At 39.6% G+C, this 26,773-nt stretch overlaps 2 protein-coding genes across 4 annotated transcripts in view; both read right to left on the bottom strand.

The window, feature by feature from the left end:
- Window positions 1-7,419: 7,419 nt before the first annotated feature.
- Window positions 7,420-20,166, bottom strand: tspan11 (tetraspanin 11). 3 transcript variants are annotated; one of them, XM_061029392.1, is made up of 9 exons: window positions 20,006-20,166; window positions 19,671-19,719; window positions 17,466-17,573; window positions 15,968-16,159; window positions 14,466-14,540; window positions 13,395-13,499; window positions 12,775-12,933; window positions 12,159-12,245; window positions 11,118-11,230 (listed from the first exon to the last, which is right to left on the bottom strand). In XM_061029392.1, exons 3-9 carry the CDS (start codon window positions 17,550-17,552, stop codon window positions 11,153-11,155), a joined length of 783 nt encoding a protein of 260 aa, XP_060885375.1. In that variant the 5' UTR covers window positions 17,553-17,573; window positions 19,671-19,719; window positions 20,006-20,166; the 3' UTR covers window positions 11,118-11,152. The 3 variants fall into 3 exon arrangements, with proteins under 3 accessions (XP_060885376.1, XP_060885375.1, XP_060885374.1); XM_061029393.1 differs by lacking the exons at window positions 11,118-11,230; window positions 19,671-19,719 and adding an exon at window positions 7,420-9,709 and having other exon boundaries at window positions 20,006-20,165; XM_061029391.1 differs by lacking the exon at window positions 19,671-19,719 and having other exon boundaries at window positions 11,129-11,230; window positions 20,006-20,165.
- Window positions 20,167-22,868: 2,702 nt separating this feature from the next.
- The window catches only part of adipor2 (adiponectin receptor 2), a 28,953-nt gene continuing 25,048 nt past the window's right edge, over window positions 22,869-26,773 (bottom strand). The window contains exons 6-9 of the mRNA XM_061030375.1: window positions 26,574-26,760; window positions 26,292-26,479; window positions 25,370-25,563; window positions 22,869-24,842 (exon numbers count right to left, since the gene is read on the bottom strand). Coding sequence (XP_060886358.1) covers window positions 24,714-24,842; window positions 25,370-25,563; window positions 26,292-26,479; window positions 26,574-26,760 — 698 coding nt within the window. The 3' untranslated portion in view covers window positions 22,869-24,713. The remainder of the gene's footprint in view (window positions 24,843-25,369; window positions 25,564-26,291; window positions 26,480-26,573; window positions 26,761-26,773) is intronic.

Raw genomic sequence — 26,773 nt, 5'->3', positions numbered from 1 at the left:
CATGTTCTCAGCACACAAAGGACACTTAAATCCTGGTCTCCATGGTGATTGTTTTAGTGCCCATGTGAACTTGCCCCCCCCATCCACCCTACCCCACCCCACCCCACCCCCTGCATCTGTTTCTGCTTGTTCCGTGTGTTAAAAAAGCATAATTACTTATTCATAACCACATGACTATTTTCATTTTCTACACAGAGCTCTCGGAGCACAATAAAAGAGCGCAATAAATACCACGGCCAGAAAACAACAATCAGAGAGAATTGCGGGGAACAAACAGTTCCACGTTTCTTTCAGAGGAATGCAGTGTTTTGTTAAAGCTGAAGGATTGCTGCAGAAATAATTCACATGTTTGTCTTTGATGCACACCACCATCACAGCTAGCAACACACAGTCCAAGTTGTAGGTTTACACTTCTTTCAAGGATGGATGTCTGCCTGTTCAAAGTCAAAATGGCCATTTAGAGCGCCGAGTCCATCTGGTGGATAGAATGAGAATCACATGTAGGTTTTGTTCAATCTTGCCTGTGTCATTTTACTTTAGTCTAATCCTGTTATGTTCATGGTTAATGCTGGATCTAGCCAGCAATTTAGTGTAAGTACTACTCCAGTAAATTGGATTCTGTAGGGCTACATCCCTCATGTAAACAGATAAGCCTCAGGACACACTCACACAGACACACAAACATATACATCTCACTATGAAAAGCAAGGAAGACGCCAGGAGTAATGTGAGGCATGTGTGTCAGAGACTTAACTCTATGTTATGAGCAGCATGGCTCGTATTCTGGCAGAGGAAAACAAGTGTGTGTCTATGAGGGTCTGTACGGTGGTGTGCTGGTTTGAGAGTCGTCCAGAGTTTCTCTAACACACACACACAGTTGTGGTCAGAGTATTGGTGAGACTTCCCCTGCCACACAGACGAAGTAGCTTACCAACATATGCTGAACTGTGGGAACAGCAAACCACACACAAATTTCAAACTGTCGCCAATAAATCTTACATTTTATCGTAGTTTAGATTTTAAATCACCTGAGGTTGATATGCAAAAAAAAGTTTTAACTTTTTAAAGAGTCATCTGCATTTCGCCATAAAAACTGAGACAATGGGAACACTCACACTAGGCCCAGTTACCCTGTACTGTGCAGGATTGTCCAACAGCAGGATCATGTTGGACAGCGGTGTAAAATCTAAAGTGAAGGCAAGATAGCATTTCTATGCCTCTGTTTTCTATATTATTATTTTTTTTACCTTTATGTGAGAGTGTGTAAATAACAAGAACTAAATGTCTTCTCTATGAACAAACCAAGTTTTTTTTTCAATATATTAACACATAGTGATCACTTATTTTGCAGAATGGAATCCCTTCCAGTACCAAAAATGTTGTTTTAGGATCACTGGTGGAGTTTTTGCAGAGCTGATTTCAATCACATTTGCCAGATTTAATAGTGCATGAAGCTCAAGGTAAGCCCCACATAGTTCTTTGTTCCAAACTGCCAGATGGGAGAACTCACAGCTCATGACTTCAGTGTATAAAAGCTACACAGCGCTGAGTGTCTTAATACAGAAACACAGAGGAGTCTCCCCCTGTGAGAGTGCTTCTTTACATGAGACCCTGAACATGAGGCTCTTTGTTTATCAATGACTTCAACTGGTAATCATTTGATTTGCACTCATGTATCACAGATGGGACGCAGCAGCCAGGACCGACAACTACAACACTGGAAATCATGTTCACTGGATAAATCCTGATTTATTGACACAGGTTTCATCCAGGCCCATGTTGTAAAGGATCTCCAGATGGAGGGAGTGAAAAGCTCCCACAGCTGCACACCTTAAGGCCCGACGTGCACCTTTACTTCCACAGAGAACCAAATTAAGGTTGACACTTCAAAACCCACATTCATAAACAGTATCACACTACAAAGACAGTGTTTATATTTCCAAACCTGCACTACAGCTCATGAAAGTGGAAATTCAACTTCTATCAGATCTAAGATGAAGTTAAATACATCATGCGCAGTGCTGTAAATTAGAAAAAAATTATGAACCCAATTTCCTGGCTATCCACGGCAAAAGGAAATCCATTCGTTTGTTTTCATTGTTCTGACTGTGTAAGAGGTATTTATAAGATGTATTTAAAGCAAAGGGATTCAGGATATTTCAGGCTGTAATGACTCATATGAGTGATGACAGATGCTGGAGAAGCTTGAGGAAAATATTTTGGGAGGAATGCTACAAAATTATGAATTGCTGCAATTCACAATAAGCTACTATTTTACAATGTTACAGTCATAAATCAAAACTAAATCTGACAGAGAAAGCATTCTAATCCCTATAGGTTATTCGTACCACGGTTTTATAAAAATCTGAAATACTTCTTTCATCCCAAAGGAGAAAGTATGATCACACACAGTTGCTCTTATAAGACATAAACAAGAATATGAACGATAGGTCGAGTATATGTGCAGAGTATTTCACAGTGAGGTATAGGAGGATTCAGTATTATTATACAGTATATCTCTATCCCCAGACTAAACTTTCGAGGGTCAAGAGAGATCCAGCAAACTTTTCCTTTACAAAGACGAGTCTAAAAAAAGAGACCAAACCAAAAAAGTGCTTTCTCAGTCGAAAAGTAAAGTTTTAAAGTGCTGTATACAATAAAGTCGATCATCTACGCAGGAATCTTTGGGAAATTGTTTTACAGGCTGCCTGCAGTTTTGCAAAAACACCATTCAACAAATGAGCCTGCTTCCTGAAACAGCCTGTGCATCACAGTTTGATGCCTGTGCTCATTTAGTCTAAATATTCTGATGCATTTTGTGCATTTTCAAACATCCTTCTCCTCCCTTTCAACCAATTTGCCATCTGCCTTCACTGCCTCCTCTGTCAAGGCCGTGAGCAGTAATGGCACAGCGCCGCATGTTTAAGTGTTTACTTCCTAAAGGGCACTCGACAGCCTGATTACAAACCATCCTCTTCACTCTCACGGTCAGGTCAAGGTCACTCCCATGCTCTCTTCCATGCCATCAATCTCAAAGGGGAGAAACAAAACTTCCTCTCATGCTATTCTGTTCCTGTGCCCCCACCCCCTTTTTTTTCTGTTTGCAGGATACATTATCTCCAAATATGACATCCGCTCTATCCTCTTCTATTCATCATGGAGAATAAACAAACACTGGTTGACAGACTCGTTTGTTTTTTCATACAAGTCTTATCCTCTCCAGCTCAAAGCGTCGTGTTAAAGCTGCTTTGTGTTTTGAAAAATCTGTCATGTTCATGTTTGTGACAGGAAAGGTGGATATTATTAATACATACAGAAACACAATCCCACACAAGTGCATCAGTCCTATTCACAAATAACCTTCAAAAACTACAGAAAACTGCTGTTTCTTATTAAAGCGCCTGTGGAGAACTTTCAGTTTGTGTTGGTTTTGGCGCCCCCCTGTGGACAAAATAGTACATCGTAGCTCTGTGCTGATCTTGTCCTTTACATGCAGCCCTTGTCTTAAACCTCATCCAGCTTTCTTTTAACTGTCAATTTTCTCACTTGCTTTGAATCTTTGTTGTAAAAAAAATGACACCTACCCGTTAGCAGCTGTGTACAGGCATTAAAAATAACTATATAGAGGGGCGCTGGTGGCGCTGGTGGTGCAGTGGTTAGTGCGCGCGCCCCATGTATGGAAGCTGTAGTCTTCCAAGCCGGCGGCTCAGGTTCAAATCCGACCTGTGGCTCCTTTCCTGCATGACAATCCCCACTCTCTGTCTCCCCTATTTCCAAATCTATCCACTGTCCTATCTCTCAAATGAAGGCAAAAAAAAGCCCAAACATAAAATAACGATATAGAAATAATCAATCCAGTTGGTGATGGTCTTTTTTGCTTTTTGCAGGTCAGATAGATGCGTCGGTATCAACTCCACTCTGCTTCATAACTCCTCACAGGCGCTTTAAATTGTATTTTTGCAAACATGTGTCGCAGTTCATTCGGTCTTCTTTTTTTTTAGTTTGAGGTTTTTTTTTTTTAAACTCAAAAACACTACAAAGCTGAGTAGTTGTTCTTTGTGGACGCAAACCAACTGCCACAACAATCCACGGGGTGTAGAGACAGACAGCTTGTAAAAGTTTACAGACTCCAACCGTCGCTTTAAACGGAAACACCGTTCAGCCAGTATAAATTACAGTGTAACGACACCCAGAGAAGTCATGTTAAAGTCCAGAGCGCCTGACACATTCGAAGCATGAAACTCCATAGCCTTGTTGGCCCACTTTACCACATATAAGCAACACCACATGAATCACCATGAAACACATTCTTTCGACCCAACAGACACTTCTCTTTGACTCACGCTGGGAAAACGAGGACAAGAGTAATGTAAGCAAGTCTGATCGCGCACCGCAGATCATAATCTATCCAGCACAAAGGACAAACACACTGCTACACAAATGGAGATTAAGTAAGCATGCTAATTTAACTGTCAGAATTTACCAAAGTGGTAGATGCTTGTCAGGCACACAACGGAGGACATCACTCTCACTGAAGCATCATTCTCCCATTTCTATGTTTCCCATTTCATTTCGGTTTCACCAGGTATCACTATGGTATCTACTCTGGAGGTGTAATACATCACGCCCCACCATCTGTTTGGTATCAATCAACAGCCTCATCAACACAGCGCTCATCATCATTATCAGACAGCAGGCTTTTGAAATGCCGTCTTGAAACACTTTCTGAAGTTTGTTTCCATCTAAACTCATTCTCCCATGGACAAAGACCTTCCCACACACACTGTGAAATACACATACACATAGCTCAGAAACCACAAACTCCTCAACTCTGGAGGTACAGAGAGGCAAGAAAAGAAACGTCTTGAGGATGCATTTATAGCCCTCATTTGAAGTCAGTGGGATGTTTTTTATATTATAAAATTATGTTAAGAATTAAGTACAATATGTTCTGAAAGTGAATGTCGGCATGTAAAATGCAGGAAGTGGAAATGCTTACGTTTTGAATTAGAAAGAATATTGTTTACCATGTTTGCTGGCATCATTTAGCATGTTAGCATCTCTATGTAGTTGTTATCCTAATGACAGGGGGGGGGGGATTTTTTGATATCTCATCTGTTTTGATTGTATAAAGGATAAGTGTTATTCACAATAAGTCACCAGCAATGTCTTTTTGTTGTAATTAAGTTTTTTTTCCCTCACTAGTCGTAAGATTTATCTTTCAACATCAGGTTCAGTTTCCCAAGGTTTGGAGACCAATGCTAATAAACCTTCAATCTCCAGAAAACCACATTGAACACATAAAAAAGATCAACTACCACAACCTTAACTAACTCTAAGACATGTTAACTTTGTATTTCCAATGAGACTTAAAGAATGTCCTTTTGATTTATTGCATTATGAGCTTTTGAAACCTTTTCAACATTATGCAACTGCACTCATACTGCACAGAAGAACGGTTAGAGAGGGAAATAAGACTGAGCCAAATCAAACATGAAGGGTCACAAAATACATCAAATACTTTAGAAGAGGTAGACAAATAAGAAATAAAATATGAACAAATGTAAATTCCTGGGAATAGTGTTTATCTATGTTGGAACCTACACTCATTTCTGAATGCCAAATGTAAGTATAAACTTAATAAAGGACAGATATTAGGTTTTTTGTTGGCAGGCTGGTCTGCAGGCTGCTAAGCTTTGACGTCCAGTCCTGAAGTTATCTAGACACGCCATCTCCTTCCCTACGCCTTTGTTCCTTGTAGAAATCTGTCAAACACATTTACATCCACAGCTAATGTGTTGCAGGCCAGGAGTAAAGATGCTGAGGGTGCAAGGTAGCATAGATTTAGACCAGATTTAAACTCAGGGCATTTGAGTTTTACATTTTTTATAAGAAATAGTCACTAATGATGCTGATTAACACAGAGCTACTAGACAGTGTACTCTGTTTCATAGTGTTAGAGTGAAGGCTAGTTTATATTCAGCTAAGATGTCATTCAACTGATTTGTTTTTGATCTAATCTTGCCCACGTTGAGGTCAAGATCATCCCCTTTATTGCTACAAAGTATTTACATTATTTAGTCTGTATATTACATGGATTAGTCACAAAGGCCAAACCGTGATTACACTGACGTAATACTAGTTTCAGTTCAGGAAAGGCCACTTAACGTCTTCCTGATCTCAATGCAGTTTAATACTCACAAGGAAGCACCTTCAGGCTTGTTACATTCAGGCCAAAACATGTTACACAGCCTTTTCCCACACAGCCATTACGCTTTAGGCTATGCACTATTCAATCAGCCTTTTCAGTTCCTGCACATATTAAACACAGGTGCATGCACTGAGACAATAGCTAGAGATGCCAGAAAAAGTCTTTATGAGAATTCAACAAATGCCTTATAGACACACAAAAAAAAAGCCAGATCTCAAGTTTGTGATTGCATGCTGACATGCAAGGGGACAAAACACAGACCTGTGCAGAATTGAATACATTTGTTTAGTATTTAGGTTTCGGCTCGTTTTGTTTTCATTCGGCCCTGGAATGCTTTGTGTAATCCATTTTTCTAAATCTGCAGGTATTAAACTTTATCTCTGCACATGCAAACACGGTGGACTGATATAAAATATTGCGACATGTGTTCGTTGGCAACTTCTGGAGCTGTCCCAGTGAAACGTCGCCCCTACGGCTACAATGTGATGAGGATGGAGGGTGTAGGTAGTGTGTATGTGACGCAAAGAGGCCTCAACACATGGGAGTAGTGAATCTCCAGCTGCTCCTAATTCTCCCATCGAGGGTTTCTTCTGGCAAAGGGTGCAAACCGCATGCTAATGTGCACAACCTCAGAGTTGTGTGTGTGTGTGTGTTTCTATCTTGTCAAAATCAGTGTGCCCCTTTTCGGTGTTGTCATATGTGTGACATCTGTAGGAAATGAGAGCCATCCGCCTATAGCTGATGATGACAAAGGGACTGACAGACTCTATAGGCTCGCTGCAGCCAAAATGTTGGAGAATATCCAGACTCCTTTGAAACTTTGTGCCCTTTTCCCTAAATGGGTGACAATGATAAATTGCTGTGAACCGACAGTAACTTGTAAGAAGTCTGGGAAACAAAGAAGAGGGGAAGAATATTGCTTCAAAGATAAATAGTTTGGTCATATGGCAACAATAAAGCACAAACAATAACGTACGATCTATGTGCACAGCTTGGTATTTGATGTATGGAGACTCTGCCTCAACGAGACTTTTAAACCACAAAAACTGCACAAGTGCTGCATCATGAATAAAGGCCGTTCAAGCTGGGAACTGTACAAGTTTTTTCCGATGTGGAAATTGTGAAAGACCCCACACGTAAGTGGTTTCACAATTCCTCCAACTGAAGTCCCCGTACTTCATTATAAAGAGACCAATTTCACCCACAGATCTCACCCAACATGTATCTGATTTATTGGAGGATGTTAATTCTTAATGCGTACACAACCGCAAAAAAAACAGGAAAAACAAAGAGACTGATTTTTAAAAAGATTTAGATGAAACTTTTGCTGTAACACTGAGAATAGAGAACAACTTTTTGGAGCAAAAATTGAAGTATAAGCTTGGGGCAGCATCAGTAGCTCAGGATTATTCAACACAATGAACTGCAGAGAGTACCTCAGTAAATGTAAAACCTTTGTCTCCCTCTAGTGGTGTCCTACTTCAGCTGATAAAAGCACATGTGAATGTGTTCCATTTTATTACATTACAAATAATCTATAGTTCTGCAGTCAGATAATACAGTACATACAATACTATACAAACATCATCAATGTATGTATTCAATATGTTTCAAATACCATAGTGTTCCCAGTACATGGTCAGCTTCTTCTTTTTTTTTTTAAAGATTAAGGGCACAGAAATAATACAGAAAATTAGTATTAACATGGTAACAATTAAAAAAGGCACATCGTGTTCACAAATTATAAAAACTTCATTCACCAGTCTTCATTAAGTGACAGCAGTTTACACATTACCCTCACTCAGCTTACAGTAGTACAGGTATAAGGTAATTATACGTAAATCATAAGAAACAGGGTTTAAAAATTAGAGTTTAGACTGGTGCTTCTCAAATTGTTGGGCGCCCCCCCATGGAGGATGTGGCAACATCAGGGGGAGGGTGGCCTGGGGCGTGGCAGAATGAACACTTAATATCTGATAGGCCAGCCTAGACACTAAAACTCAATGATTGGCTATTTGCCTTGTCAGAAGCAATCATCTCTTTGGGCTGTGTTGCAACAGGCTGCAAGTAGCTTTTTTTTTTTAGCATTTTATTGCAACACATTCTTTTGTTAGAACTCTATATTATAACTTTGGAGAAACAGCTTTTCTTTTGGTCCTCAAAGAAATAAGAATTAAACCTAGAAGATTTAAATGCTGTAGTTAACATTTAGTTGGCGGGGGGGGTTGAGGCATGAGAGAAAAAGTTTGAGTTTGCTTTTTTTACTGTTCAGTGCAAAAAGTCAGTGTTAACTCTCACTCTCATAAGGTAGTGCTTCTGTAAAAATCCACCGCCCAAAATACAACAATCACAGCTCACCACAGATTCTACTTTTACAAAGCCTCTGCATTTCAGTTATTGCTGAAATAGACGGGACGATGATCATACTTTGATTACATTTATCATTGAAGTCGTAGTGTGTGTTGGTGGTGGTGTACAGGAGTGCATTACATGAAAGGTGATCATATTTCGCTCACCTCATCTAAGGTATCTTCACATGATTACACGGCTGGTCTTTATGTCATGGCTGACTGGTGTACAACACAAATTAACATACATAGCTGATTTTTGACAACGTTTAAAATCCTATAGTATAGGATACCAGAACTGAGTTTATCACAGTGTTGTTTATAAGTCATAGGAAATGATATGACCAGTGCTGACCACTAGGGGGAGTTGTCATTCCAGGGAAAGTTAGAGCAAATTACTTAACATATTAGATGATCATATTAAAGGTTGTAGCCTTACATTTGACTGTAACCATGGAGTTAACTTTAAGATAACTATCATGAGTTTACTATTTACCGCTCTTATATTAAGAAATGTACATAAAACTACAAATATACATTTTGGTGTTATATGTTGCAAATGGCCACAGTACATTGTCACTGTCCTCTGAAGGATTTCAGTCAAAGAATTAATACAGTTATTTTACCAGACAAACAGTGGCAGACCATCATGTTCACTAAAGTTACATCCATAAATTATTTTCTCTAAAGCAGTTACACTAGTGAACACCTCGTCTTACTTTAGTAGTGGTATAGCCCCAAAAAAGTCTAAACAATGAAAACATGTTGAGTCAATCTAGACCTTCATTAAGTGAAAAAAGTAGAATGCATTGTGAGTATGCATTATCCTTTCTTTGTCTGGGTAAAAAAAATAAGGCATGCATCTAGGCCAAAGCAACAGTCAGGTGTCAATACTGTACAAGTGGAGGGTAGAAGATGAGCCTGTTGGTCAATAACGCATCATGTTTCTGTTTAAAATAGACCCTTGTATGTGCACTCCACTCTGATCACCAGATCAGAGCTCGAGATCCAGAAGGTTGAATTGAAGATGTCAGCAGGTCATTGGTCCGTCTGCCTGTCGTAGTTGGTGTGTCGGGGATGTCTGGTGTGCTCAGTAAGGGTCCGTCTTGATCCTTCTGTACAAGCAGCTGGTGAACACCATGCCACAGATCTGAAAACAGGACGTGTTAGGTCAAATAGTTGCTCAGTCACCATGGAAGTCTGCAGGAAGCCATTGAGTGTGGGGGACAGAGAGGGGTTAAAGGTGATGGGGTTAGGGAGGAGTAGTAGTCATTGGTTACTGTGTGCATGTCAGGAGTCAAGCAGCCTTGATTGCAGCAACAGGAGTGTACACTGGCAAAATTAAGCGCTGGGTGTGGGGTCAGAATAAAGACTTATGCACAGATAATCATCTTTCTTAGAGCTGCACTACATATGAAAACTAGAGCTGATACCAAACATATATTTAAAATAATAACTTAGCAGGCTGTTGATTCTGATAGCTTTTTAAAATGTCACTGGAACATGTCTTAAAACCGTGTATCGCTGATCTTTCTCAGAGACAGTTTAATACTCTCACACTGTTTGTCCAACAGGTGACTTCTTCCGCCCAATAAAAAAAACTCTTCTTTGAATAAGCAGTTAGGTATCCAGCATTAAATTGATGAGACACAGCAGATACACAGCTACTGACCTAAAGGTGCATGCCACAAACTGTATTAGTAAAATCAGTTTGTAGCTTTACCTCTATAAAGTAAGTACTCGTCAATGTCTCTTTCAAATACAGTGTTGTTACAATGACAAATGTTATCAATTTAAAGTCAGAAAGGTTTATGTACCATTTAGGTGTTAAAACGTTATATGAATCAAATTAATTACATCTGAGACGTGCTTTCAACTTGTCTTCATCTACACCAGTAGAATTATCTTCTGATGCGGTCTTGTTTTGCAACCAGTGTGAACACGATAATGTATGCCAAACCTAAAAAAAATCCCAATAGCCCAATACTGTACAGTTTTATGGAACAGGTCTAAAATAAATTAAGAGCAGAAGAAACAGTGTGATAAAAGCTGCTGGGCCTGCCTGGTTTGATGGATACACAGGCAAACGCCCAGTCTCTTAAAGCCTTACAGTCCAGGTCAGCACTATTTATAGACTCTTAATAATCTGTCTTCAGGCAAGTTTCTGATTTTTTTTCAGCCCTCCACTCTCCACCACCACTGACAGCTTGTTCTATACTGTGAACACATACTTCACTATGTGCTTTTGTTTCTTTATCCTTGTGCACGCAGGTATTTTATGGTCAATTCTGTAGAAAAGGTATTGTAGTGCTATAGAAGTCAAGTCCTGCCTAATCAAGCTATTCTCATGATGTCTGACCTTTATCACATGCTTATCAGCCAGAACAGCCCATTATCACAACAAGCGGAGCAACAATATAAACCAAAGAAAGGCAGCTGCATGCTTCGTTGAAAAACACATGAAGCGTAGATTTAGCATTTGACACAGAGCAGACGGCCACACAAGGACAAACATGCAGATGTCAAATGTCCACAATGCCCTCAAACCTCGTCTCTCCACTTGATTGAACCAAAAAGGTGCTCTAGAGCTTAATCACAACGTACCGAGGTCCTCCTCCTCTTCTTTATAGAGCAGATAGATAAAGCAGGCGGTCAGTACTGCCCCAGCCAGCTACAGTGACACACAGCACGAGGACATAAAGACAAACAATACAATACTTCACAGACAGGTTAGTGAAGTAAACAAGACATATGTGGGGTTTATTCTGTAATCAAAGATGAAAACTACAGCTAGTGTGATTGGAATTAATTCAAACCATGTCAATTAAGCCAACTTTATAGCTATGACAAACAGAAAGTTGACATTAGGATACACTGAACAGTTGACAAGTACGAGACATACAGACTACATTTGATTAGATTGGAAAAGAGTTAACACACTGAACGGGCTCACAGAGGTTGCAAGCATTAAATCATTGCAGTGCACACCTTCTGGCCTTACTTCAGCAGGGTGTCTGGCCTTATTGTGAAATTAAAGTGTACTTGTTTTCAGCTCCCTGGTGCCTGATGAAAGCTGTTCAACCTGAACAGTATGTCATATGGTGTGTATTAAAAGAGCACATCAGTCTTTTGTATATCACTGGGGATAAACGATGTAGGTTTGGTCTCAGGTTTCCCTCGAGTTCATTTACAAAGATTTGAAGTAAAAGCTGAAAGATGACAGGGAGTACAGAATTGTGGAAAAAAAAAAAAAGAAGCATCCTCCTCGTCTCAGTGAGGCTTAAAAGCTCAAGTCACTCTTAGACTGGGACAAATCTAATAACAGGGTTGACAAAAATTGGATTACAATGATTAAGAGACTAGGGCAAGTTGAATAGACATGCCCATGTAGAGGTTGTTGACCTTTGGCGGAACATTTTGAGTAATTTAAAAACCTATCTGCTTTTGTAAGGTATTACTCAAGGCAGGCAGCATTTCACTCCCAACGGTAAAAAGCATTATCTCATTTTTCTATGTGTTACTGGACTTATGTAGAGCATAGTTTTGAATAATATTCTACTCTGTCAAAACCCCTGTGTGTCAGTGTGTTTTTTACCTACCTGCAGACAAGCCACGCCTATTCCCACAGCACCAATGATCAGCAGGTGGTCGGCCAGAAACTGCTCCAGCTTGGTGATGCATCCTCCCTGCAGAGTAAACAGCTTCACTTTAAGTTGATGAAAGACAACACATTGTACAGATTCCTAATTATTGCAGAAGACAAGACAACATTGTGCAGACAGACGCAGGTTTATTGAGGATCGTATGCTCCCATATGATACCAACAAAAACTAACTTGTCTTTTGTCTTCAATTAAAACAAACATTATGGATGTTATCATCCTTTATGTGGTGTAATACATGTTTTTGGTTCTTTTGAGAGAGTATGTTCACGTTCAAACCTTTGTACATGGTGAGCAGTTAGAGGGAGCTGAAGGCTTAGACACATTGCCACACAAAGTTGAAAAGTTCACCTAAACAGCACGGCTAAAAACATCATGTTTAATTCATGACAAGTGAGCTCATTTAATCAGAAAAAAAAAGTCTCAAACTGCAGGATTTCTCTGCTACGGTCACTTTTTTGAGTCCCTGTGGCAAAATAGCAGGAAAACTTAAATGTAAATGGGGTTTTTATTTAATGTAAATCCATTTTTCCAGAGGTGTGTAGTCCACTGACCTCGACCTTGTAGATGTTGGAGGGGTGGTCTCTCTTGCCACACAGAGGGATGATGGTTTTACAACAGCTGTCAGGCACCACCCTGCTCTCTGCCGGCTTTGATGATATGTAAACACTCATCAACCAATCATGGGAGTTGTTGCTGCCACAGCACTTGAACTGGAGATGAAAAAATGAGTATAGTGAAGGGTTTGGTTTTGATATGTCACAACCAATTAGCAAATGACAACGCCTTCTGCCTTTGCTAACAAAGCAGCCAGTATCTGAAGTTAAATCACATTCATTAGTTTGGCTGCAACGACTTCAACAAATCAATATTCTGTAAACTTTTACTATATTTGAAACTGGAGGGAGTGGCATCACTTTCTCTCTTTAGCTCAGGATATTTCATTATTTATCAAGAACACTTAGAGGAAACCTCAACGGAGAGCACTGAGTTATAAGAGATTCCTCTTACTAAATTTCATCACAATAAAACTTCTTCAGATGGGGTTTTTAAGCCTGAGTCATGGAAAATCACTGTATAGCCAATATGACTAATTCTGGCCACACTGGAGAAAAATGCAGCACTTGATCTAAATCAAACAAAACCTCAAAGCTTTAGTAAATAAAATCCATACGTCTTGTTGTAGTTTGTCCACTGCTAAAGTTATGGCCTCCTTCCCTGGCTGGGCGTAGTTCTCAGTCATCGTCTGGTTGAGATGGTGCTTCAGCTCTTCACTCAGCTGGAAATTCAGAGAGAGAAAGCAGACACACTCTGTTAGAAAGCAATGACTATAAAGGTGAGAGAGTTAAAAAGGATAAGGCTTGGCAGAAGTGAAAAAGTGGGAGGATTAGGGCAAGATAGACAGGTAGCAACTCCCACGCATCAGTAACAGACGGATGAACAGCACATTGCAAAAAATAGACTGAAGATATAGTGTTTGTTGTGTGTATATGTTGGTGCACACACACACACACACACACACACACACACACAAACTAGAGACAGAATAGAGATGGAGGATGAGAGCCCTTATCTTTAAAGTGATTCTATCCTGTGCTGAACCATTTTCCATTTCAGTAAATCTCAGCTTGCTGCAGATAGCTTGGTGCTCTTTGCAGTCCTAGCTGACTGATGTTTGTGTGATAACAGGATCTTAAGAACAGTGTGTTAAGTTAAACTCAAGAAACAGAACATGGCGCGCAGTGAAGGAGGTACAAACTGACAACTCACATTCACATATGAACGGAAAAACAACACAAAAAAGTGGTTCATCATTATCTTTATCAAATTATAAGGAATAGAGACCACCTGAAAAACTTTGAACACAGGAAAAAGGGGAAATTTGGAAGAAAAAACAAAATCTCTAGGTGGTAGCAGATGTCAAAACAACGCAGCAAATAGCTGTGGGTATCCATTTTGATCCATTAGTAGGCACATATCATATCTAACATCTACTTAATGATACCCGCAAGTCAGTGTTCCTGCAGAGCACCTCTGTAGCTTTAGACCTCAGTCATCAAATATCAACACACACCCAGAGGCCCAACACAATATGTAACACTACACTCTAAAAGTAATTAATACATTATATTCACAAAACTCTCATTGCCTTCTCTTTCAGTGCAGTTTGAGGGAGCACAGCAGAGGTCTAACGGACAGTAAATTAACTTAATTATTATTAAGTACACAATAATAAGTTACTTACCTTTTGGTAATAGACGTAAGCCAATACTCCGGCAACCAGTTCAATCAAGAAGATCAGCAACAGACAGAGGAAGTACTGAGGATTACAAAGAAGACAGAGAACTAGTAAGAGAAGTATTTTATCACAAATTTGAGAAAGTAGCTCGCTCTCTTGATGGCTCAATAAAACCTCCATCAGCTGTCACGTCAAATGCAGAAAGCAGACCATCGAAAATGGTTTTGTCTTGCTTTCCATAATTAACTAAATTAAGGTGATTCAAATAATACAACCACCACAAGAGGAGGAACATTCATGTGTACTCCTCAGGAAAACAAAGAATTCAATGAATCAGACATCATCCACTAAAGCTACCATTAAAAAAGAAACACATCATCATATTATGATAAGCACTATTGTATATACTTAAGTGCAGTTGTGTTAATGTATCAATCAATCAAACTTTATTTATATAGCACCTTTCAGACAAATTAAATTGCAGTTCAATGTGCTTAACAAGAGTGCAGAAAAGTTGCTGAGAAAAGTAGTTTATAAAATCATTGAGAGACTAATGCACACCAATAAGATGTAGTAACAGAGTGGAAATTTAATCAAATGTTTCCATTGTTTTGTTGTTTTTACATTAATTGTGTCACAGACAAACACCAGTCAGCTCTGTTTCTCTTAGTTACAAGTTTATTAGTTAAAAACACTCCATACCTTGTTTGTGCCCACACAATTTGCTAACTACACAATCCTTAAAAGAAAAACTCACTCTCACATGCTAGCATCAAGTGTGATCCCTGATAACAGATCTATAAATGTCAGTAATCAACCAAAATGCACCACATAAAATTGTTAACACATCTACCTCGTCACCTCTACAAGGCCATTCTTCTCTACTTTTTCTCATTCCATCAACCACAGAAGGACGGGCTTAAAATAGTTGTGCTGCAGTGAACATTCACCTCCCGCTTGCTTTTCTCCCGCTGGGCCCCGTCTCTGTGAAATAATGAGGACACCGAGGGTCCAGTCACAGTCATTTTTTCAGCATCAGGTGACTGGACTTTAGACCAGGCGGAGAATGCAGGGGTTCCACATTTGTGTGTGACTACAAGTGTGAGAGACAATAAGTGGACAGTAGTGGTGGAAAACTGTAAAAATGCATCTGACACTTACAATTTTACCTCCAGCTCCCTCTGAAGAACACACAACCCATGTTTTCAGCGTCTCCCCAGAAATTCTTTCACTCAAAACTTTTTTTTTTTTTTTTTTCCCTCTCTACACAAAGCGTTATAATCGTAAATTTAACTCAGCTCCATTGTTTTTATGAGGTCACATGAGGTGGTGCATTCCTCCCTCACATAAACTAATCTCAGTGAACTCCTGTAATACGTGATTTGCCAAGATTTTTATATCTTGTAATGTTAGCATGCTTGAGATTATTGTGAAAAATATCTGTATCTGGAATAACCTTAAGGCCGGTAGCTCATTAGAAACTCCCTCCCCTGAGTCCCCTGTCTCACCGTGGACAGACAGCTCCTCTGCTCCCGGATGACAGCACAACAGCCCAGAAAGCCTGTAACCACCACCAGGCTTCCAGCCAGGATGAGGATATACGCTGAGACAGCAAAAGTGCTGGATGCCAGCAGACTCAAGTAGTCACTTTTCTCCACCAGTGTCCAGACTCCAACACCCAAGACAGCAGCTCCACCCATCTGGAAGAGAAGGGGAGAGGGGTTAGGAGAGAAATCAGACTACCTGTACAGAGGTAGAAAAAGAGAAACTGCAAAAAAGCTATTTACTAGGCAGGAAGTGGCAAGCAAGTTCAATGCTTTAAGATAAGACAAAAAAAAGAAACAACATGAGAAATGTGGGAATAAGATTTGGTACAAAGTGAAGATAGAACTAAGATAGAAATGCAGGGAAAAGTGGCCAGGCACTCGGGACATCAGAGGTCAAGTCGGGGCATAATGACCACTTCCTTACAAACAGAACGGGATAACAGACACAGGGTGGTTTCCAGATGTGTTCCTCTCATCAGGCGGACGGACAGGAAATGCCTCGGAGAGCGTCAACCCTTCATCCTCCCATTCCATTTCCGTCAAAAGCAAGATCCACATAATCACAACAACACATGCCAGGCAAGGGGGGCAGCACTTAGACACACACAGGGCCTGGGAGAGAGGACTATTCTAAAACTAGAGCATATTTAGGACTTTTATATATATTGATTGCAGTATGAAAAACTACTTAAGAATACACATTTCTTAAAATCCCTCTGCTGAATCGGTATCAAAGTACCAGTAGGTTGATTTGATATTTAGGTAAAAATGCTTTGTATAGTGTTCCATTATCATGGTGCAGTAGAGGATAAAAATAGAAGACATGAGAAATACTGAGGAGAGTCAGTAGTCTAAGGAGGAGTTAGGTGGTGACAGATTATTAACCCAAGTCTGATTATAAAGCTTGAACCCTTTTGAACCCTTTTGAACCCCAAAAGTGAGCCAAGACAATCTGCTCAGCAGCTTTCACAGCATACACTTTAGGCCATAAACTGCAGTATCATAAAGTGCGCTGCCATCTTCCACTGACAAGCCCCGGATAATTTACGACTCACTTTGGGCCGAGTCCACAGCTGAGCCACGGTTTTCAAAATCAAAACTCTCTCTCTCTCTCTCCCTCTTTTTCTGCTCGTCTCCATCCTGCCGGCAGCGTTAAAGGAACATTAATCATTTACTGTGTCTTACTTGTAACTGAATCATTTATCAAAGAGTTATGATTTCCAATTCACTTTTTATCTCTAGACTAAACAAAAACATATCTTATTTATACCTAAAGTCATTGTGAGATCTACAATTCATATGGTACCACAAAAGGGTAAATGCAAAGCTTTTTTAATACAGTGTGAGTATCACTGACGATTGGTGACAGATGATGAAGTGTATCCTTTGTCCTGGTCCTTTCTGTTCGGTTTTCGTGAGGGTAATTACTAAAAGGAGAACATTAACAGCTCTCACTTACCCAGAAGAGAAAGTTGAATACAAAGAGCAGGTACTTGAGACACACGGCCTGCCAGTCCTCCTTGTCTTCTTTATACCCCGCCGTCATCTTCCTTCCTCCAATTCAGTTCTGAAAGTACAGAGGATTTCTCAAGTAAGAAGAGGATGATGGAAAGTCAAACAAATGACATCATACAATATGGACTGCATGCTTAAGTGTTCACATTAACACAACTTGAATTTTAACAACAGCAAAAATAAATGTATTGTTTCTACAGACATATATATATATCAGGTGACAAACTCTTTGCATTGCATATATATAAAACTGGGATAGTTTCCTCTTGCTTACACTCAAGGTTTGCTCCAGCAACCCAAGTTCAAGTCTTCATATGAGGACAAGCAAACTAAAATTGATCGCTGACAGGTAACTGAACCGGGTCCAAATTAGTCAGGCATCACAAACCCTCTTGTATCAACGCTCAGCTTATTGTCAGTTAACAGCTCTGTCTGAAATGTGTGCCACTGCAGGTGAGGTTTATCAGAGTGTTTGTGTTTGCACAAGACATACAATCTGGCTATCAAATGTCGCAACAGAAGACACATCTAAGCAGCAACATCACCCTTTGAAGCATTTTGCACGCAGGTCGATTATGTTTCAAAATTGAATCACTCCTATATTGTTCTCAACATTGTGTTTCTCCTGACAGCTCATAACTCCCAGCTGATCACACTGTAGTATCAAGTGACTGTCCCTAAAGGCCTGAGAGTAAGAAAAAACCTTGAAACTGACACAGAGGCAGAATCCAACATTACAATATCGTCTCCTCTTATAATACCTACTAACCACAGGCTTCAATTATTCATATGAACTGAACACACCATAACCCTTTGAATCATTAATCACCGTTCCAGTTCTTTAAATAAAAGGCCATGGGCTGAGAAGCACTTAGACTCCTACAATTGATCTGTACAGTATCCTTTTAGTGCAGGGGTTCCCATTCTTTATTTTCCTATTGGAGGCCCATTCTTCTATCCAAGAAGAGCTGAGCCCTTCATAAAAACTATCCAGTAAGTTTGTAGTCGTGATTTTGGTTAATCATTGCAAATCTAATTTTGACAACCTCAGAGCAGACGCAGCCTTGTGCCCTAATGTAGATTAAATTATACTGTTAGAGGCTTTCTGTTGATTATGAAACTATGCTGTTTCTAGGAGACACTTTGCTTTTGATATTTTTCAAGGTCCTTCTGATTCTGTGAACACTTAAACATTTTATTTAAAAAAAAAAAACGTATTGTAATAGTTTTAAAGGAGTATAAATCTGATGCCATCCTCACGCATGCCCCTAGACTAGGGCTGTAAAATATATTGAGTTTAAAGCGATAGATAGGTAAGACATTATTGTTTACTTTCTCCTCTCACCCTCTGTCCCTCTTCACCCTGCCTCGCCCTTCTCCCTCCTTCAACAGACCGGCTGCATAATAATGAACACAGCTATGTGCTTTATGATTTCACAATGGGGGGTAGTACACATGTTGACATTGTGCAGCTGGCTGTTAATAAAATTGACTGTGTGACATTTGTTTGACCCATGTGGATTTGACTTAGAACTGAACTATGTTTTAGTTATTTCTTTACAGAAAAAAAATAGATATATATCATGTATCAACATTCAGCTAAAACAAAATATGGAGATATGATTCTTGGTCCATTTGACCCAGCCCTATCACAGACCATGAAAGCTAAAAACAAGGTACAGTATCCAAACACAGGTAAGTCCGAGAAATAACTAACTTCTTATTAGGCTGAAAAAAAGTATAAAGACAAGCTGACTTAAAAAAACTAGACTAAATTAATAAAGTATGTTGACTGAATATGTCATTATAAATTAAAACAAAAATGTTACAGCATGCAATACCTCCCAGAAATGCACAGACTACTTCGACTGTAAGACTACCGTTATATTTCCCGCCATATCCTGGGAGGGCGGCCGCAGGTGTTGAGTTAATTATGCTAATCAATTATGAATTATGAATAATTAACTCACCTGGCTGCACTTCAACGACATTTAATATCATTGCGCAGGGCAAAAGTCACCACACAACATTTGTTCAAGATACTTTATCAATATACTTTATTGGCTGACATTATGCCCTGTTACCTACCTCATATTATTTAATTGCTATAGTGTCAAAATAGGAATTTTTGTAATATTGTTAAAGCTACCAGTTCTGGGTAGTTGCCCTGAATTGACTGGAAACGTCACCTGTTTTTCCTGGGGATGAAAATGGAAAAAAAAAAAAAAGGTTTTGGACTTTGACCACTGCAGGTGTGCTTCCGCTAACCAGCGAAAAAAGTCGTTCCTCCTTAATGGTTTTAAAACGAACTTCATGGCTTCCTCTTTTTTTAAGACAGTGTAACAACTATGGTAACAACAAGCACTCGAGCATCCTGGAAAAAAAAACACGCCACTCCACCTGCGTCGTTGGTGTGCAGGATAAAAGTTTAATCGAATAATCGACAAGGTAATGTTTTCGTCTCACAACAGATAAACTACTCACCAAACCAACGTTTAGCACGACAAAGTCAACCTCTTGTGTTCTTATTCCCGGAACTGTGCTCTCAATTAATGATTTCTCAGCAATGCAGCAGTGGGCGTCCTGTCCAGTCAAGCTTGTTGCTTTCAGTGTCCGACAGCCGAGGTTTGTGTAAGCGCTGCCTTCAGGTGCGGCTCGTATTTCTGAAGCTGATTAGCTTTACAGAACTAAAACCATAGACTGTAAAAAAGAACTTAACACACAGTAGGCCTATGTTCGAGAGTTGGTAAAACTGAATGTAAAAATCTATTTTTGCTAATATTTGACTTTCATTAGCCTATATTAAATCGGTAAGACACACGACTTAGTAGGATTATACATAGAATTCAGTTTATTTAATTGTATTTAACTTTTCTTCTGACTATCCTTGAAGGCAGCATAACGCGAAGGATGTAGCCACAAATTAGGAATTTATTGTAAAGGAAAGTTTCATAGTTTGATCACAGAGAGTAACTGCTTTAAACTACATATATATTTTTATCCCTGCACGGGTTATGTACATTTCTTGTATGAATCTATTTTTAATTGCACAGTTTAAGTGTGTTTCATCTAGGGGTATTCTTTAAATCTTTTTTCGGGTTAATATATATGTATGGGGGGGGGGGGGGGTCGGTTTTGTTGCTTTTTTTTGCGGCTTAATTTGTAACAAATGTTTCATGTCATGTCTTGTAACCTGCTACTGGATGCTTTGAATTTCCCTCGGGATCAATAAAGTATCTATCTATCAGTAACGTTAACATTACAGCAACAAGGAGATTTCGTACAAGATTGAGAGAAAAACAAATATTGTGTGTATGAGAACATTATTTTTTTGTGTTCATGAGAGCTTTTCAGTAGTGCATATGAAATCGTTTCAGTTGAGTAGGCCTAGGAGAGCTTTTCAGTTTTGTATAGTCCCGTTTCCAACAAGTGGTTCAGTTCAGTTCAGTATGGTATGGTGTGCATTTATTACTGTTTTCACTATCAAAAGTTGGGAATGGTGTCAAAATTACTGATCCCTACCGTCCTACTTTTGTGCAACCCTTCTGTTGGGGTTCCAAGCTTACCAATCCAACTCTAAAATGTGGATCTATGACACGCAGTGGTCCTTAACAATAAAACAATGCACTTAATAGACAAATCAATAAGGTTTGTGTGGTTGTGGACACGATCAAGAAAAAGTAGAAAAAAAGTGTTATTATTGCCAGCAATATAAAACGCAGAGAGAAAAGCTGGACTAGTGAAGATCATTTAATTTAATGTATTATTATTGTTATCATTGTTGTTTTTTCCTTTTCTAATAGTAGCCTACAGTAATAGGTATTCTGGCCCACACTCCAGCATGGTATATTCTTTTCTTAAAGCCACAATTATACTTTGTGGGGAGAGCGTTTTTATTTGTGTGTGTCTCAAATGCTGTGCATATTATCAGAACCAGTGCCTCCCTGTAAAATGTGTGCAACAGGATGAGTGAGTCAGTATGGGTGTGTGCCATTGCGAGGGTGTGTGTGTGTATATTTGTCCCAGGTAATGCACCTTTAAAAGCGCAAGTTGCCACCATAGACTGTAAATACAGTATTGAGATTGACACCATAGACTAAATATGAAAGTTGCCACCATAGACTACATATTAAGGTTGACAATATTTACTGTCTATTGTTGCCACAAGATGGAGAAGAAGACTGCAGACCGTTGATTGGTCCAAAGAACCGTCACTTCCTGTGTGAGAGCGAAAGACACGGACAAACCAAACACAAAACGCGCTGTGATTAAATATCCCATGGATTGTGAAAAGTAATTTCAAGGCTGTTTTTGTTGTTTTTTTTGTGTGCAAATAATGTCCGCTCGTAGCACTGCCCAATGGACGACCTCGGAGGTGCAGCCCCTCCTAGGAATCAACGCTTTTCTTTCGGTCCACCCACCACCTCTGTAAGCAACACCTGCTGCTAATCTGCATCGTTAAATAAAGTTTAGCGCACAGTGCCACCCAGTGGTCAGCCCAGGAAAGACAGCTTTAACAAAGAGTAAATCATGGATATCAGAAAAAAGTCATCACTGGCCTGTTTTACTTCTAGTATTATTAGATTTGCACTTTACAGTGTTTGGATTGATAGTTATATAATGTGATCATTCTGGAAGTTGCGCTTTACTACTGTCGATATTTAAATTAGAGATTACGTTTGCATTTACACACAAATGAAGTGGATTAAAGTGTACAATATTTATTGCCCATTTTTTTTGGACTGCATGAATAGCGTTCGTCTTTAATTTTCCCTCTGTATGACTTTGTCTTTTTCAAATTAAAGTACTTATTTCTATTACCACTTGTGTTTCCTTTCTATACAGAATAATTCAGACACCTTTCATATCCACAAGCAATTGTGCATTTAAAAGATTTTCCCATCACTTAACAATTAGGCTACAATAAATATTTATACATGTACATTCAGAATGATTGCTTGACATCTCTTTGTACCATTTTTTACTAAGGACAAAACTCATATTAAGATATTAATTTAAATTTTACTCTAGACTCAAGTTTTAAAAGAAAGTCAAGACTGTGATGTTGTTACAACCTCGTAAAGAAAAATAGTTAAACCAAGGTGCTGCTGGTCCACAGGCAAGGCAGGCAACTGCTTTGGGCCCCAGGCCAGAAGAGGCCCCTGAGGGCTGACAAACTTTAAATCTAAATCAGTGGCCCAAAATGTGAAAACCTTACAATGACAGTAAGAAACCTCCCTAAGGGGGCCCCAGAGGAATGATCCGTCTATTGGAGAGAAAGAGAAACAGCGTCAGGACACTGGCAGACACGATGGTGATGTAAATAAACCACGAATAAGAAATGGGCTCAGATTCAAAAAACATTTTTTATTAGAACAATACAGCAGATATAAAGGTCTATTGCAATCAAACACTCCCATCAGAACAAAACGTGTGCTTCAACAGACGGTACACACTCCCCAAGAGAAATAAATTAGATAAAATATGAACAGAAAATGAAATACAGAAAAGAAAAAAAAAGACAACCCAAATGCAAAGAAGAGATGCTGAGCACTCCTGTAGCAGATCAACTTCCTGATCAGGTAAAAAGCTGCCAGCAAATGGAAACTTGTACATCTACATTACAAATGATCCGTTCATGAACAGAAGGGTTTCCATTGTGCAGGGTTGAGATTTTGGTATTGCCATGAAACACTTCAAAGGTTTTCATCTCAAAGAAGTCATAGAGTGTTCAATTTCAGCAGATCTTTGTTGTTTTGCTATTTTGATGATCGAAAAAGGAAACCAGAGAATAGCCAGAACGAATAGACAAGAAAAAGTGAAATTAAAGCTTGCTATTATAATATTACTATCGAAAGAAATAGCAGTGGATAAAATACAATACAAGCCAATCAAAAAAGAAAAACATGTTTTTAGACAGAGTATTGTTGTTCTGTGTGGAGTTGAATCTTAAAAAGTGTTAGAGAGGAGGAAGACCACAGTGAACTGCATCGTTTACCGCAGCAATGATGCAGTTTTAGCAACAAGATGACTGTTAAGCTTCTTCTTGATGTGTTCAAACAAGTTATTGGAGGGTATGTCAAAGGAAAGAAACAAACCCGTGTCTTTGAAACAAGGTCTGGACTTTTGGTTTGAAGCACAAATGTTAGCATGTTCTGGTTTGAGATCAGTGCTGATGTATTTAGGTCAACAAAGTGACTCAATGGAAGTCACTAGAGACTAAATACTAGTGAGTCTTAAGGTCGCTGTTTGTTTGATAAGATCCAGATGTTGTGCCTTATTTTTTCCTCCTCACCTCCACCTCTCATGGGTGCATAAAAATGGACGACATGAAGTTGTTTGAAGCACATCCCTCCGACCACAGCCTAACTGTATCACTGCACCTCCTGCGAGATGCCATTGTAGATAATACACCTCGTCATCCTCCTCTTTCGTTGATTTATCTTCTAACATATTTACTTATGCTTGCCATCATTTTATGTTTTTGTTCTTTTTTCAATATATTTCATACAAATCTATAACCCAAAATTTAGAAATCTTATTTACATGGAAAAAAAAAAACATTGTTTTTTTTTACTTTTAAAAGTGACCTCTCCCTCTGCTACCTTCACCGTCAATGAAGAAATCCAAAGATTCTTTTTTCATTATTTATTATTGAATGTTCTCAGACTGGAAAAACAGCAGAAAAACCACCCTCGTTTCTTTTCTTAAAGCCACAATTATACTTTAAAATCAAACCATTCAACTCTTCAATGTCAGAGCCCAACACAGGAGAAATTTAGGGTCACTTCTTGGAAAGAGTAGAGTCTCAGAAACTGTTTTTTTAAACTTTGAAGTGGTTTAAGATTCAAAGTGACAGAGTCAGAGGAGGTGGGAGTGGACAGACAGACAGGGGTGGGTCAGAAATAGAACCAAACCCTCGTCAGTCAGTTTGAACAGCATCCACTGGGAGGCCATCCGGTGTATTACGCACACTGACACACACCAGACAAGCCACTTGGGTTTTCAGTCTGTGGGGAGAGCGTTTTTATTTGTGTGTGTCTCAAATTCTGTGCATATTATCAGAACCAGTGCCTCCCTGTAAAATGTGTGCAACAGGATGAGTGAGTCAGTATGGGTGTGTGCCATTGCGAGGGTGTGTGTGTGTATATTTGTCTCTGCCTTTGCGAGAGTGTGTGTGTGTGTGTACGGGTTAGAGAGCGCCGTCCTCGGCGCAGCCGGCTCCCACCGTGTAGCGAAACTCCTGCAGGTTGGAAACGCCGTGGAAATGAACGAAAGCCCCCGCGACCACCAAGATGTGGAATAGCTGGTGGGAGTGGAACTAAGAAACAGAGAGAGAGACAGAGAGAGTTAAACAGAGAACATCAGAAGGAGAAAGTTCAGCTACTTTGAGGTTACTTTAAATATTCTGTCAGTATGTGTGTGTTTCTACTGCCAGGATTTAACCCAGAAATATCCTGTCTGTGCATGTGTAGGTGTGTACATTGAGAGTTAAACTGTGAAGTATTTTGTCAGCCAAAGTGTTTTTGAACATTGGTAATTAAACACTGAAAGATTTAGTAACTGAAAGAATATTTTTACTTTGAGAATTCAACCAAAAAAAATGTACAGTACATCTGTGTGTTAAATAAAAACCTGTAACTCAATCAGTGTAACTGGACTATGAGAGTAAATTTCATAATATTTGTCAGTGCACATTAAAAAAAGAAGAGTTTGTGTGTTTGTACTGAGAGGATTGAAGCCCTCATATTTGTCAGTGTATATGTGTGTTGAGGTTGGTATTCTGTAGGTGCATGCAGCATTTTATTGTGAACATTAAATTGTCCTGTGTGTTTGTTAGTCACTTACCCAGATGTCACACTTGCCGGGGAAGAACCTCTCAGGGATGCGAGCGGCGTACAAACAGGCCCCTGTGATGTAAAGCGTCGCCATGAGGAGCAGCCAGCCCATCTGACCCATGGTGGATGCTCTGATCGGACCCTCACTGATGACAAAATGCAGGGTGGGAACCACGCCGCTCAGACCGAGACCCACAAACACTCCTAGACACAGAGCAGGAGAGGGGCACTGTGAGCACTTAAACCTGCATTACTGATATCAGTCTACCAACAGATATTAAAGCATTACAGGGGAATGATGGTCCAATATTAACTCATATTTTAGCTCTGCTTCTCATCACCAACAGACTCCTGGGCCTAAAATATGAGCCTCTATCGATGCTAAATGCTTCTCTATGTTCACTGTGTTTATTTGATGTTTGCTGCTGGGCAGGGAGAGTAACGTTGGATTTGAGAGCTTGGTAAATATCAGGGAGTAAGTATAGGCCTGTTAACATGATGTGCTTTAGTGACATGACAACTTTATGAAGGAACAAATAACGCAGAAAACAATGCTCGTTGTGATGAAGAAATGTCATTGTGTCATTTGTTCAGCAGAGTGCTCCCGATGTTATTTGTTTAAGATACAAGGCTTAAGAGTATCTTGTCAAACAAGAGCAAAATAACTTTTCACTGAATGTTTCCATTTCACAATAGCCACAGGTATCTATCACTTTTTTCTACATTTTGAAAATGGCTGCCTTCTGAAAACCACTCAGCTGAATCGATACAGAACAGTTGAGGGAATGAGCAGAAGGTCAATTATTTGTAGGTTAATAAGTATCTCTGTGCACTTTTTTTATGTGATCCATTGCTTACAAAATTATTGACCGCAGCTGCTTCATGCACCTAAAAAAATACACACTTGTGTGATTTCAAAATTGCCCACTTACCGGCTCGGACTCCTCTGTATTGTGGTGTGGCAAAGAAGTCACACTGGGAGACGGTGATGGCAGCCAGTCCCAGTGTACACACCACTATCAAGTAAATGAAGCAGGGCTGAGGCGAGCAGTAGAACGCGTAGTACAACCAGGGGACGAAGGAACCCATGATCAGGAAGGCGATCCCACTGTAGTCCAACCTGAAAACAGCAGAACAGAGTTTTTTTTTGTTAATTTTAAGGATATCTTTCGTCTGCTGAACCTTCAACGGTAAAAAATCTGTACGCGTCGTACTTGGAGAAGACTCTGGAGACGCCCTCAGAGTGGCAGTAGACTGTGTGGAAAAGCCAGGAGAAGGAGAGGCAGAGGATGGCTCCCAGGAAAAACAACCCGATCACCACCTTTTCCTGGACCGGCGCAACGAAGGACATGTTGGGTCTGAACATGTACATCAGGCCCAGAAAGAGGAAAACCAAGCAGCCTGCAGAAACAGA

The sequence above is a fragment of the Labrus mixtus genome, chromosome 22 (assembly GCF_963584025.1).
Source record: "Labrus mixtus chromosome 22, fLabMix1.1, whole genome shotgun sequence".
NCBI classification, from domain to species: Eukaryota; Metazoa; Chordata; class Actinopteri; order Labriformes; family Labridae; genus Labrus; species Labrus mixtus.
Note: the sequence above shows the minus strand (reverse complement) of the source record. Positions and strands in the feature narration are given on the sequence as shown.

Excerpts from the sequence above, each read along its gene's own strand:
- tspan11 (XM_061029392.1), bottom strand. The coding sequence starts at position 17,552 with ATGACGGCGGGGTATAAAGAAGACAAGGAGGACTGGCAGGCCGTGTGT. Across the intron at positions 16,160-17,465 it reads TATTCAACTTTCTCTTCTGG|ATGGGTGGAGCTGCTGTCTT; the intron begins GTAAGTGAGAGC and ends CTTCTCTTCCAG. Across the intron at positions 12,246-12,774 it reads CCAACATCTACAAGGTCGAG|GGAGGATGCATCACCAAGCT; the intron begins GTCAGTGGACTA and ends TTTACTCTGCAG.